Source organism: Lotus japonicus, chromosome 2 (genome assembly GCF_012489685.1).
Source record: "Lotus japonicus ecotype B-129 chromosome 2, LjGifu_v1.2".
NCBI classification, from domain to species: domain Eukaryota; kingdom Viridiplantae; phylum Streptophyta; class Magnoliopsida; order Fabales; family Fabaceae; genus Lotus; species Lotus japonicus.
The window spans coordinates 42,928,687-42,944,249 of NC_080042.1; the positions used below are offsets into that span (position 1 = coordinate 42,928,687).

General features: G+C 40.1%; 1 protein-coding gene across 13 annotated transcripts in view; it reads left to right on the forward strand.

Annotated features, from left to right (window-relative positions):
• Positions 1-15,563, forward strand: part of LOC130738037 (uncharacterized) — a 46,419-nt gene that overhangs the window by 11,312 nt on the left and 19,544 nt on the right. For 8 of the 13 annotated variants that reach the window (XR_009019114.1, XR_009019115.1, XR_009019120.1 and 5 more), the window contains exons 2-3: positions 26-8,851; positions 9,055-9,124. Coding sequence is in view for 2 of the 13 variants with exons in the window: in XM_057589938.1 (XP_057445921.1) it covers positions 10,171-10,194 (24 nt within the window). In the remaining 11 variants the exon portion in view is untranslated. Of the gene's footprint in view, positions 1-25; positions 8,852-9,054; positions 9,244-9,318; positions 9,553-10,170; positions 10,484-15,563 lie in introns of those variants that run through there. The other 5 variants (XR_009019116.1, XR_009019123.1, XR_009019113.1 and 2 more) reach the window with 5 other exon arrangements.

Sequence of the window (15,563 nt, forward strand, 5' to 3'; positions counted from 1 at the left end):
TATATATATATATATATATATATAGATATAGATATATATATATAGATATATGTTTTTAGTGACAGGGGGACCGAGCGGGTTAGTACAAGCCCATAGCCTCGCCCGTTAAAGTTGATACTGTTGGGCGGGTATCTGAGCTAGCGGATGAACGCAGAGTGAAGACGTGGGTCCTGGATCACAGAGGTGGTCCCAAGTTCATTTTGTCTTATTCACACTTGTATTATGTGTATTTGTCTTATACGCATTGGAATTTGGGCCTTGTATGTAAGGCCCAAATCCAATAATATTCTAGATAAGGACCACCCCTACTATAAAAGGGGGGGTCCTCACTTTGTACTAGACACCTTTTTTATCATTAATGAGATTATTCCCTTATTCTTACATCATTCATATTCTCTTAGCTCTGCTAAGGTTTTATTATAATACTTGATATCCATTTATTAACCTTAGACTAGAACATTGGCGCCGTCTGTGACTCTAACTCAGCGGTTTTTCTTCCACTGACGTGAGAGAGGCAGATTCAGTTTCATGGAGACGCGTTCCTGTGGCGGACGTGCACCACGCCGCCGTGGTGGACGTAACAGTGGAGGTAGGAGTCATGCTCAAGCAATCAAGCTTGAACCAGAAGGGGAACATGAGGCTTCCTCCGATGGAGCTTCGGTGGCGGAGCCTGAGAACCCGGTGCAGCCAGCGGGTTTGGCGGCAAGGTCGGACTTGGGCCTTAAAACGAAGCTTCCAACTCCAGATAACGATGACTTGGGTGATCAACAAGTAGAAACACCCATTCAGGTGCAGGGTCAAGGATTTGGAACACCCTCTACAGAACTCAGGCAGGTGTTGGACACCATTCATGCGGTGCAACGCCAAAATGAGCATTTTCAAGCTCGGGTTGAATATCTTAACTAAATGAGGGACCTAAGACGCGGCCAACGCGTGGATGCAGAGGATGTGGTAGACTTTCAACCTTTCGCGCCCATTGTGGCTGCGGTGGAGATTCCAGAATATTTGCAGACTTTGACACTAGACTTGTATGCGGGCGACGTCGACCCGATAGACCATTTGCGGTATTTCAATACTAAGATGGTCATTGGCGAGGCGACTGATGCGGTAAAATGTAGGTTATTTCCTTCCACGTTTAAGGGAGTGGCGATGACATAGTTTATCAAGCAGCCCCCGTATTCTATTTCAAATTTCACAGACTTGTCAACAAAGTTCCTAACCCAATTTTCAGCCAATCAAACTCAAAAGGCGACCCCAACTGACCTGTTTAACATACGTCATCAGGTGGGTGAACGCATTAAAACTTACATGGCTCGATTCAGTAGAGTTTCAGTCCAGTTGGAGGACGCCAGCCCGGAGGTGTGTGTGGCGGCCTTCAAAAACGGGCTCAGGTGTGGCTCACTAAACAAAGACTTAACCAGAAGGTCCGCCAAGGACATGATGGATTTACGCGCCAGAGTGCAGGAATTCATCTTGGTAGAACAAGACGAACAAACAAAAAAGGATAGAGATAACTAGCGTAATCAATCTGAGTCAACGATGGAAAGAGGGCGCGACTCAAAAGATCAATGGCCAACTCAAACGCCACGTCAACCTAGACCAGCGCCCTATCAGTCGGGCAGGCAAGGACTACAGAGTAACACTTGGCATAGAAATGGCCAAACTACCCGAACAAATCAGGCGACACAAGGAGGAAACACGCCCGTACAAGGGAAGCAAACAAAATTGAACGCCCCTCTCAGCACGATCTTGCGAGTAGTAGGGCAAACAAATCTGGTCCAGTACCCACGACTACCCAAGCGATCCTCAGCGAACGTGGATACCACCAAGTGGTGTGACTTTCACAAAGCCATGGGACATGTAACACCCCGATTTTCGGGTGCCACGGTAGTAACATGTTAAAGTAAATATGCAATCTTTTCCAAAAGGGATTGTATTTGGGGGATTTGGGAAACTCGGAATAGTTAGAATTTGGGAACTTATGGAACTTGGATTTCAATAATAAACCTCATAATTTGATTAACTTAACTTGAACTGCTTTGATTAATTAACGAGACCTTTAGGGAAACTTAAGAGTTGGAAATGATTGTGAAAAACGGGAAATAGTCGACAAGCCTTGAGTTTGGAGTTTTGTGGTGTTTGCCACGAGGGAGAACCACGGTGACGAGAGAAAGTCACCGAGTACTTTTAGTACCCTTGCTCGTTGGAGCTTCTGTCGTGAAGTCGACATTGTCATGAGTTCTTGAGAATTGGTGGACGCCACGGGGGTGAGCCACGGTGACGAGAGGAGGTCACCGTGTTCATTGGTACTCTTGTTGTTGGAGTTTATGTCGTAGGGTCGACATTAAACCCTTGAGTTTTGAAATTGAGATTAAAGCTAAACACTTGTGTTGTGAGGATGATTCGATGTTTGGCTAACCATATTGCATAATGCATACATTCGAGGTTGGGACGACCGAAAGATCGGGCCTCGGTGAAGTTGGGACGGCTTCGGTCGGGCTTCACGAAGGTTGGGACAGTCGAAAGACTGGGCCTTCACGAAGAACACCAAGAGTGTATCTTCGGCATAGCGGGCGGAAATGGTTAAACCTGGGGGGGGGTTAGGACTGATCCGACTATGCATGGGTTTGTAAGTGACACCCGAGTGGAAATGGTTAAACACTAGGCCGGTGTTAGGACTGACTCGATGGTGCCCATCCCAATTGAACTATCCGGATCATTTGAAACACATTGCAAGCATACATGCACCCTAACTTGAACTGTGAGATATTGTTTATTGAATTGTTGAGATATTGTTTACTGAGCTGTTGAGATAGCAGATATTGAATTGTTGATTAGGGCCTTGATAACATGCTAAGTATATACCTTAGGATAGGCAACTGAGAACCTATATAAGTGTATACCCCCCTTTTGTCGCATGTTGATTGTATATCTATTGTATACTGTGAGTCGACCCTCGCACCTTTGCTTTGGTTGTATGTTTGTGTTTGGGCGGTCGGCCTGCTGCCAGACGACGAAAGGAGGTGATGTGAGCAGATGCTACTCCACGTGGAAGAACTATAGAAGACTCGAAGAATAGAGTCGGGTGTAGGGCTAGAGCCTTTGGGTAGAAAAGCTTACCGTTATTGGTTTAAGCTAACAGGATCATTTTATGATTTGTATTTGAGGTTTTGGGAAGGTTCCGATGCATTGCTTTCCTATGGTTACCCCGTGTGGAAATCATAGGGAGTATATCGGATCTATGGAGTCATTGCATAGTGAGTCCGTTGTTGGATCTTATTTTATTTGTCATGTATTTTATGTTGTGCCTTGATCGAGGCCAGATGTAAATTATTTACGGTTGGGAGTATGCATTACATATTTTAGAAACACTTCGAAAAGGAAAAAAAATATACTCACATTTATAAATCCCTTTTGGAAAAGATTGCATATTTACTTTAACATGTTACTACCGTGGCACCCGAAAATTGGGGTGTTACAGGACACACAACAGATAATTGTTGGACCTTGCACAAAGAGATCGAGCGATTGATTAAAGCTGGGCATTTAGAAAACTTTGTATCCAATGAACACACGCAGGCCGATGTAACCAAGGCCACTCGGGGCGGGGCCTCGAAAGGCAAGGAGATAGTTGATGATTTGGGTATACCTACTGGATCATCCTCATCAATCGCCGGAGGATTCGGCGGTGGGTGTTTATCTAGAAAAGGACGGAAAAGATATGTAGAGGCAGTGAATTCTGTGCACAAAGCTTATGAAGGGGAGTGTTGCTTGAATCATACTCCTATTATTTTCACACCTAGGGACTTTGATCATGTTACCCCACATGACAATGATCCAATGGTGGTGACTTTGCGGGTAAACAATTATGTCACTAAGAAGGTCTTTTTGGACCAAGGAAGTTCTGCGGACATTATATATGGTGATGCATTTGAGAGGTTGGGCATAAAGGAATCAGACTTAAAGCCATACATAGGGTGCCTGGTTGGATTTACGGGCGGCCGAGCTCAGGTAAGAGGATACGTGGAGTTAGCGACAACCTTTGGTGAGGGGGAGTTTGTGAAGAAATTTCAAGTGAAGTATTTGGTCCTCCCATGCAAGGCGACATATAATGTGCTTCTTGGGCGGGATACTCTAAACAAAGTATGTGCAATAATCTCGACTGCTCACCTAACAGTGAAATACCCAGCTTGCAATGGCAAGGTTGGAATTTTGAGGGTAGATCAAGAGGCGGCAAGAGAATGTTATGCTCAAAGTTTAGCGCTATACGGCAAGAGGGCGCCCAAGGAAAGTCATCGTGTTACTGAAATCTTCCCATATGAAGATTTCAGCTTGGAGCCTCGTGATGATTCAGAAGACTTGAGACCCCAGCCTGCTGAAGAGACAAGATCCATTCACGGGTCACGGCGGGCCTTGAAAATTGGAAGCACCCTCTCAAAAGAACAAGAAGATCGATTGGTGGAGCTACTCAAAACAATTTGGATCTGTTCACTTGGACGATCTAGGACGTTCCAGGTATTGACCCCGACGTCATATCTCACAAGTTATCCATTCAACCAGGGTCAAAGCCCATAGCGCAGGCTCGAAGGCGGATGGGCGAGGAAAAAAATAAAGTCGTGCGAGTAGAAACTCAGAAATTACTCGAAGGGCGATTTATCAGAGAAGTTCAATATCTCACATGGTTGACAAATGTTGTCATGGTACGAAAAGCAAATGGAAAGTGGAGAATGTGCACGGATTATACGAGCTTAAACAAAGTATGCCCAAAAGACTTATATCCACTTCCAAATGTGGACAAGTTGGTGGATGGCGCTGTAAGACCAAGATTTGGTCACGTAGTAAAACTCTATGTTTTGATGATTACATGATAATTATTGTGTATGAACAATTATGGTACTCTAACATTGTTTTCTGAGTGTTTAAATGACAGGCTCTGACTCTGGTAAATACTCACAATTATCAGAAGCATTTAGCCAAAGAGTAACCAACGCAACGCTTTCGCACTCACTATGTTCTGATTGAACAGTAGTATATGCTTCAGAAGTTCTGAAGATGATAAGCTCTGATGTGGATTCAGATCACTTCAAGTTCTGAAGACCAGAAGCTCTGAAGGTCCAGAAGCTCTGAAGGTCCAGAAGCTAAGAAGTGAAGATTCTGAAGTCCAAGAGTAAGCTGGCTCTGAAGACCAAGTACTTCCAACTCTGATATCCAGAAGCAGAAGATACGAAGGTCAGAGGATCCAAACTTCCCTCTGACTCTGATCACCAAGCTTCACAAGTTCCAACATGAAGCGTCGTATGATCAGAAGTCAACTAGGATAAGGCTCACGTCGCTGTCCAAGTACAAAAGCAATTGTACTATCCTGACGACCTTACCGAAGATTTTCAGCCACAGCAGAATCTGGAAGTTCCGGATTTGCCCTCCAACGGTATCATTTCAGACAGCAAATACAACCCTAATCCTTGGAGTATAAATAGAGGCTGAAGACTGAAGAAGCGGCTAAGAAACTTTGTACAAGATTAAGCAACCATTCAATATTCTCTTAGCAATCTTTCTTCAATAGTTCTTACTGTGTTTACCTTAGCTTTCTCAGAAGCACTCATTGTAAACCCAAAACCCTCAAACAATTAGTTTGATTTCCTTAAGGGACCAAGGTTGGTCAGCTCCTTGAGAAGACTAAGAGAGTGAATCTTAGTGTTTGCTAGTTCATTGTATTGTTAGTCACTGAGCAAGTTGCTAGTGCAGTTGTAACAAACATTGAATAATGGATTGCCTTCATTCTAAGAAAGAAGAAATCACCTTAACGGGTGGACTGGATTAGCTTGAGCGATTATCAAGTGAACCAGGATAAAATACTTGTGTGCTTCTCTTCATCTCTTATCTTTGCACCTTGTGTTGTTTATTTGAGAGATTTATCTAAATCTCAAGAGGGAAAAAGTTTTTAGTTAAAAACGCTATTCAAACCCCTCTTTCTATCGTTTTTCATACCTTCAATTGGTCTCAAAGCGCAAGTTCTGATTACCACACCTAACAATGTTCAGTGATTTGGGCCGGTGTGAAAAACTGTGATGGCTACCACCAGTGATGCGCAAAAGGATGTTTACAGTGCAAAGCCTCCTATCTTTGATGGACACAAGTTCAAGTACTGGAAAGATAGAATCGAAAGCTTCTTTCTTGGCTTCGATGCTGATCTTTGGGATATTATCATGGATGGCTATACGCGTCCAGTTGACGCTGATGGCAAAAAGCTTTCAAGAGAAAATATGACGGCTGAGGAGAAGAAGAAATTCTCTGAACATCACAAAGCTAAAACTATTCTTCTCAATGCTATTTCTTTTGAAGAATATCAAAAGATAGCAGATCGTGAGTATGCTAAGTCTATCTTTGATTCCTTAAAGATGACTCATGAAGGAAACAAAGAAGTGAAAGAGACAAAGGCGTTGTCTTTGATCAGGAAGTACGAGGCTTTCCAGATGGAACCTGGAGAGTTGAAGATATGTTTTCTAGATTCCAGTTGATTATTGCTGGAATAAGACCTCTCAACAAAAGCTATACCACTGCTGATCATGTTAAGAGGATTCTTAGAGGTCTTCCTGAAAACTGGGTACCCTTGATAACTTCCTTGAAGTTCTCGAGAGATCTTGACCAGTTGAGTTTGGAAGAACTCATAACTATGCTGAAGAGTAATGAGTTAGATCGTGAAGAGCATTAGATTCACAGGAAGAAGTCCATAGCATTGAAATCTAAATCTTAAAAGGCAAATTCCCCGCAATATAGCAATCAAGCCAAATAATATGATATAATTGTCCATAGAAATATATCAGGAACGGTCAATTTGACCAGGTATTCCAGCTGAAGTCAAGGCTCTCAATCAGATTTTGGATTGTTCAAAGCCATTATTGGTATATCAATTGAATGATATGGCAAGAGATAATAACGGTAAATTGTCATTATTTCACATTCCCCCACTAATGGCAATTGAATGAAGAAATCTCAATGAAGAAAGAATATTCTGAGGTAAGGAAGAAAGGAAATTCTGGGCAATAAAAAGGTTTGAGCTTAAGTGTTAATGTCCAGAGGATTGAATTAACACATAGTGAAGTGAGGCAATGTCAAAAGTTCAATAAGTGAATTTCTTCTGAACTTAATGTACTCGAGACAAGACCCCCACAACACACTCCTAACCTTCAAATTCGCAAAGACTCCGCGATAATATAATTTCACATTCATATTCGTAGGCCTGCCATTCACCTTGGGTTGCTCATGAGTGCTTTAGAAAGATTGCCAAAGTCTTTCATAGAAGGTGGCCTAAACCTTCACACTCACGTGGTAGATACATCAAGTGCGTCTCTATGGCACCTCTCAAACATTAGACATGTATCCATTAACAGATGTGCAGATACATCAAGTGCATCTCAATAGCACCACCCAAGAACTGGGCTATGTATATGTTATGAGCTCTCTAGATACATCAAGTGCGTCTCAACAGCACCACCCAAATATTGGGTTATGTATCAAAAGAAAAAACAGCTCATAACCTCACATCACGCACAACCGCACGCCATAGAGATGAGATGTAGTGCATTGGAGTCTTCGCATGGCTTCGTTTGACCACAAAATGAGTATCCACTACACGTTCCTCCACTCAAGGCGCTCATCCCCCTCAACGCAGTCAAGACAACTTTCTCACTACTCACAGAGTCAAGTGAGTGTGCACCAACTTTTGTTAAGTGCTCAACAACACCATGTCTGATGCCAATGTGTCTCCTCTTGCCACTATAGGCATCATTGTTTCCTGCACTAATTGAACTTGTGAATCACTATGGATAAGAACCCCCACACCGGTAAACTTGTCATAAAAACAATCCTCTAGAAGCAAAATGATTCACAATCTCAAAATTCAGCCGCATAATAATCAGATAAGTTCATCATAGAACCACCATATTCAGCAAGTAAAAGGCATCAACCCGAGTTACAGAAAGAAAATTATCAGACTTAAATGACAGATCAATAGAAATCTCAATAACATCCTTTTTTTTGTGCAGCCTATCTTAGTGCAGCATGTAACTTCTGCGACATTTGATTATATTTATATTATAGACCTAAACGTTACCCCCACAATGATGAATTAACCATTACTTTTTCAGACATGCAACTTTGACCTGCAAATTTAAATTTAACTCCATTGTTGACTTGGCTCCACACACTTATTTTGCATATTTTTAAGACAACAATGCACCACCTCCAAGTGTAAGCACGCTGCTTTGTGCATACAGAAGGCGTTAAATGAGGTCACACCAAATACTTGTTTTACAGAGCTCTATTTCACTTCTCATATCTGAAATGCCCCATTCTGATTCATATTATTGACTATTATTATTACATTATTATATTATTCTCATTATTTTAGTTTAACAAACAAAAGTAGTAAAACAATGGAATGAATGGATAACAACAAAAAAAAAAAGAAAAGATTAGGAAAGAAAAGAAAAGAGACAGAGTGGTCACGTGAGTGACCAGAAGCAAGAAAGAATAAAAAAAAAAAAGGAAAAGAGACCTTAGATTGATTAAAAAGGAATTCAACTATCAATACCCATTATTTTTATTTTTCCTCAAGACCTGACTTTTCTCACTCTTTCTCCCTCGTTTTTTCTTTCTTCACGCACAGTGCCTCTTCCTCTCTCTTTCTTGCCAATTCTTTTCTTCTTCCCCAAAGACCACACCAAACCCCATCATAAATTGCACCCTCATGAAAGGAAATTTCTGACATTGAGTAAAAGAGATCTTTGGAGTTGGTTTGCTCTGAGGGAGGAGAACACTCCTTCAAGGTTGCTGTTTTGGTTTCATTGAGGTAAACCCATAACTCATAAACTTAAAGACAAATTGTTCTAGTGTGTGAAGACTAGGTATAATTATTTCTAGAGTTTTGAACACATTCAGATTTCTTAGTTGCTCTTGGATAGTGGGTAATTTCTTGGGTTTCCCTAGAACCCTAAGTTTCAAAAATTGGGGATTTCTTTTCTTATTTACTTGTTAACTTTTATTGATGCTTAGATTGGCGTGGAGACACTTCTCTTATTTCTACGGAGGGCTCTAGAAGAGATTGAGCTTGGTCTTCATAGTTGTGAGTGTGTAATTTATATAGTGGCAATTATTTTAATATCTTTTATGGGAGAAACCAAAGTACTTCAATCTTATATCCATTATGCAAATTATATGTTATTTTCATGAGTTACAATCCTATACTTGAGTTGCCAAGGTTTTCTTTCTGAACTTGTCTAAAGTTTTTATTAAATCAAATCCTTGGTTCTTGAGCAGAATGCTTAGTTGCGAAACTATTGCAATGATTCAGCTTATGCCACGCTGTATAGACTTTGATGATTCCATAGTTTATATCTCAATATCATGTTCTAGTGACTATATGAAATGCAAGAAGGTGATCTTGATGCCTAGGCAGGATTTTGAATTTGCATTCATGAAAAGAAAAGATGTATATTTTCATTAGGATTCAAAATTATTAATACGTGATATACCATAGAATTTCAGATTGTCTCTAGTTTTAGTTAAACCTTATGTTTTAATGATATGTGATGAGTTATATTTTGGAAAGCCGTTAGTCACAACAAAGAGATAATGCGACACACACACACACACACACATATATATATATATATACCGTTCGTCACAACGAAGAGATAATGTGACATAGTGTTGTACCGTTCGTCACAACATAGAGATAATGTGACATAATGATATACCGTTTGTCGCAACAAAGAGATAATGCGGCCTATGCACTTCGTGTTCATAGTACTCTACCGTTTGTCGCAACGAAGAGATAATGCGGCTTATATATATAGTTTGAGATAATGTGAGTTGGGGCAAGACCCTTGGTTTATAGTGTTTAGTGATATCAAGTGATGAAAGTCAACATTATTCTGCAGTTTTAAATATAGTTTTCAAACTTGAAGTCCATATGGACATATATGAAGTTTCAGCAAAAACATAGCATATTTTAATGATATTGATTCATAATCTCTCATACGTATGTTACGTCGAATTAAATATTTAGTTTTAAATGTTCGTGCCTTAACCGTTTTTTCCTTCCGCGCACTTTATCTATTATGCCTCACTAAGTCTTTGTGACTTACCCCCCATCATTTCCATCTACAGATTCTTCTCAGGAAAATTGAGTAGGGAGTTGTTTTCAGATTCAGATCATTCAGTTCTGTTGGTAGGCATCTTAGTTGGTGGTCTTCTTGGTGTCATTTTATTTGACATTGGTTAGTCTGCAGCTATAGGAAGTCTTAGGTGGATTTATTATGATTTGTGACTTCGCATTTCATTTTAAAAAATTGCACTCGAGTGCTGTATTTTAAATTTGTACATTCCTTAGAATTCTGGTTAAGGAAGAGATCATTTGACAGATTTTGTTATCTTGGAAATGTTGATAATACAAAGGAGACTCTGCTGAATTTTCGTATGACATTCTTTGAACAAGTATGTTTTGGACAACTGTTTGAAATTGATATTGTGAGAAACAGGCTTGCTAGGCTAGAGTGTTAGTCTGTGCGCCGGTTGCGAATTAGATATTTGGGTCGTGACAAAGTTGGTATCAGAGCTTTGGCTGTAGGTCCTAATAGCTGCAGACATGAGGTAGTGATAGAATCTTTCTAGTAAATTGTGAACCGCGGCACAACTTACTTCAAAGATGCTATTAACGCCTCATGAGAGTCGTAATGTTGTTTTCAAGTGTGATTTGAGTTCGTTCCTCATTCACTGAATTCCGAGTCATGTGTTATGTTTGATGAATATTCTTTGTTCAGTGAGTATGCCACCTAAATTAGGATTTTCGTTATACAATGAGTTAACTTACTAGGATCCTCTTAAAGGAGGTCGTGGTCGGCGTTGTGGTTTAGGCGAAGGACCATTGCCTGTAGGCGCTGGTTGTTTGTTGTTGTAGCCAATATTAACGTGCTTATCTTGAGGTTATGAAATTCAGGGATCTTAGATCTTATAGTTGGTACGAACGTGTTGGAGTGGTTGTTGGACAGCAACAAGGGAACCCACATAAGAAAATTTATGGGAGTCAGTTAGAGGTTAGATAGAGGAAAGTAACAACAAGTAGGTGCCACTAGACAGATTGAGGTCACAGTGATTGGTTTTGTATAGCTAATTAATTCTCCTACTTTACACATGCAAGTAAGGATCCACAAAGGAATATTGGTTCTTTAGAGAGATTGTGGACATAACTTTGATGCGCATACATTAATGCGGTAGAGTTAATATAGTTCTATCTTCTGATTGTGGTATATGATTGGATTGATGACTTTATGCGTATGAGAGCACTGAGATTACCTCATAGCATAAGATGAATTTTCCTAGAAATTCAAGACTTGTTCTAGTGGTTCTAATGTATATACCGTTCGTCGCAACGAAGAGATAATGCGACATATATATATATACCGTTCATCACAACGAAGAGATAATGTGACATAGTGTTGTACCGTTCGTCACAACGAAGAGATAATGCGGCTTATATATATAGTTTGAGATAATGTCAGTTGGGGCAACACCCTTGGTTTATAGTGTTTAGTGATATCAAGTGATGAAAGTCAACATTATTCTGCAGTTTTAAATATAGTTTTCAAACTTGAAGTCCATATGGACATATATGAAGTTTATGCAAAAACAACATATTTTAATGATATTGATTCATAATCTCTCATACGTATGTTACGTCGAATTAAATATTTAGTTTTAAATGTTCGTGCCTTAACCGTTTCTTCCTTCCGCGCACTTTATCCATTATGCCTCACTAAGTCTTTGTGACTTACCCCCCATCATTTCCATCTAGAGATTCTTCTCAGGAAAATTGAGTAGGGAGCTGTTTTCAGATTCAGATCATTCAGTTCTGTTGGTAGGCATCTTAGTTGGTGGTCTTCTTGGTGTCATTTTATTTGACATTGGTTAGTCTGCAGCTATAGGAAGTCTTAGGTGGATTTATTATGATTTGTGACTTCGCATTTCATTTTAAAAATTGCACTCGAGTGCTATATTTTAAATTTGTACATTCCTTAGAATTCTGGTTAAGGAAGATATCATTTGACAGATTTTGTTATCTTGGAAATGTTGATAATACAAAGGAGACTCTGCTGAATTTTCGTATAACATTCTTTGAACAAGTATGTTTTGGACAATTGTTTGAAATTGATATTGTGAGAAACAGACTTGCTAGGCTAGAGTGTTAGTCTGTGCACCGGTTGCGACTTAGATATTTGGGTCGTGACAATATCTTTCCTTGAGGGATCACAAACATACACACAAAAAAGAATTATTCACAAAAATCAGTATCTCTGGATCCACTAATAGTATTGTCATTCTAAAACAAGAGTGTATTTGCATAACTATTATGATGAACATAATCAATGAAACGACGTAAATAACTTCACCACAACTATTATTCCATTTGGAGGGTTCGATGGACCGTTTACCACACTCAAAATAGCCAACTGGTGTTAAAACACTGAACTAGTGAAACTCAGTTAATTAATCATGTACTGAAACAGTTTACACACTATCAATGTTTAGTTTGTCCATAAATTAACACATTTCCACTAATTTAAAATACAGAATGCCAACTTTATGCCAATAAGCAAAGTCAAAAGCCAGGGCACTCTAGAACGAGCAGGATAAAAATATTTACCTTCAGATTTTCCTGATACCATCTGCTTATAGCAACTAACATGTATTAATTTACATTTCCACCTGTAAAAAACTCCAGAATGGACACCACTATCACAATGTAAAAAATGCTCGTGAAAATTAAGGAAACAAATAAGCAAGTTTTGATAGTGTCAAATTTAAGATCAAGTTAAACTAAGATACTGGAGTATATAAATGACACAGCAATTAGTCTTTATATTATAATTGTCTCATTCATTTGCACTTAACATAGGAAATGATATCTCTTGTACCTTGAAATTTCAATGTGCATTGGTTTTATGCAGATTGAATCACCTTTCAATGTAAAGGTGTACCCACCTGTAGAACTCATTTCATCACTATTAGAAACCACTTTACATCACAAGATATCTTCTAACACTTAAGAGAAGTTAGTGAGATATAAATCGTATAGCATTAACAATATGGCTAAATTAATGAATTAAATGAGTTGTACTTGAATCATTTCACCACCTGATAATCCAACATAAAGTTGTTCATCAATAAACCAATCAACGACCATCTTGCAAATCGAAAGACTTAAAACAATTATACCCCCCAAAATTGACTTGTCGAAATAAACTACCATTCCACACTTTCATATGAATGAGTATCCAGATCAGTTTCAAAGAATGGAATTATCTGGGTCAGTTCAAACTTAGCCAATACATTCTGATATGCATCTTAGTGAAATCAAAATAAGTGTGTTACATGTAATAGGTGAACAGATCAATTGAAATAGATTTAAGGGTTAAGCATCATATTAGTCCCTGTCTTTGTGTCGCCGTCTGACCTAGGTCCCTTGCCGGAAATTTTTTTGGAAAAAGTCCTCATGTTTGAAAATTATTCTGAGCAGGTCCTCGCAGGAGCCCAGAGCTCCGGCGAGTGATGATTTGTCAAGCTGACTAGATTAATAAAGCCTACATGGAATTTAAATTAATTTATATTTATTTTACACTAGATAATTAAAAATTAAATTAAAATTATTAATTTAAAAAAATCTTAAATCCAAACACTAAACCTGAATCTGAATTCAACCCTAAATCCAAAAATTTCCTCAAACCAGCTAACGTTCTTCCATCTTCTCCCTTCTTAACTGTTCAAAATAAAAAATCTTCTCCCTTCTTCATCTTTCTGCCTTCTACATCTTTCTCTGTAACACCCCGATTTCGGTAGCGTCACTTTAGTAACCAAAAAGAAACTTTAAGCGGAAAAACGTGAATATTTTTTTTTCAATAATACAAACAAAGACTGAAAGGAATAAACTCGACAACGACAGATAACAGAACTAATATACAATAATAATCACAACCCCCGCTGTAAGTAGCAAACCACGTCACGAGTAAACCTCCAGTGACGGGAAGTAAGAAAAGTAACGCCCGTAGGCAATATGTACAAACCAACAGGAAAGGTTAAGTGTCCGCAACACAAACCTTCAAAAATGAGAATAAGTTAGCCCAATCGGCCTAAAACAAGACCTCCTAGCCCAACTAACTCTCTGTGATCCCCGTAGAGGAACCACACAAAAAGCTATAGGCGGGAAACTACCATGTCCCCAAAGAAAACAATGACGGTCAGAGCTAAGACTCTACTCCTACACTAATCCTATCTCGAGGAGCTCACACCAGCACTCAAAACTATGTGCTAGCATGATCGTCGTCCGAATCTAAATCCAGAACGACCAAGTCTATAAACACTATCCGTCCTCCACTCGCAACCGCGATGCGCTCCGGTGCTGGCCTCACGGGCTTAGGGCCCGAGCCAAGATCATTAATGATAGCAACGACAGGTGAGCTAGACTCTGAAGAAGTCACTCCCACCGGCTCCTCCTCGGAGGGGTCCTCATCCTGCGAAGATAACGGTGGTGGTGGTGGTCCTACTCCTGGTCCGCAGTGCACGCCAGGTGGCAAGTTGAAGCTAACAGTGCATCTCCTCAGCACTCCTTCCGTCAAGTGTCCTAAGCAGTCGACACGATCCTCCATGATCCTCCCCGAGTACGTCGCTCGATGGCTAGCGGGGTCGACCACCCACGCGCCGGGGTCATCCTGATCTATCATCTCATATCTAGTCCCCCCGAAGGGTGGACCATCGTGAACCAATCCGCTAAAGACATCTGACAAAGGGCGTAGTCCGCCAAAGCACACACAGAAGACGCGAGGGTCAACTCCAAAGAATTATGTAAATAATAATCTCAATAGGTACAGATAAGAGACAGCCGCTTAGCTTATAAGTTAAAGATAGCATCCTAGGGTTGCATATTCCACAATGAATATCAACGACAGTAATAACAAATAGCATGCATCAAATAGGATTAACAAGTATCAAACACACTCAGCAACTAAGTCAGTATGCATGTTGCATGAAATGCAAATGCCGGTTAACCCAGTTAACCAAATGCATTCCGGAAGGGATGGACATCAACGGATCAGCCCTAGCACCAGCCACGGTGGGACCATTTCGGCCCGCGTGTCTCTTAATCCAACAACAACGGTAGTCAGATCAGCATAAAACCCGAAGGCCTGCCATTTCAGTCTGCTACTAAGAGTCGCCTAATAGCGCTCTTACGCGGAAATTCGGGTCTTATGACCATTTTGGAATCCACCGAGGTCCGAAGTCCGTCTCGTGTTAATACCTCATTAATGGTGCATGAATGCAAAATGATTAGCCAAACAACGTCTCCGACCTCACTCGACATGTCGCCACGTGTTCTGGCTAACTTATTGTCTCTAAAAACCTACCCTAAGGTAAAGTCGATTCTGCGACAAAAGACAATCCTTTACAACAACACATTCTCTCATGATGATCTCCAAATCATCCGACTCATCTCAATCCGATGGTCAAAA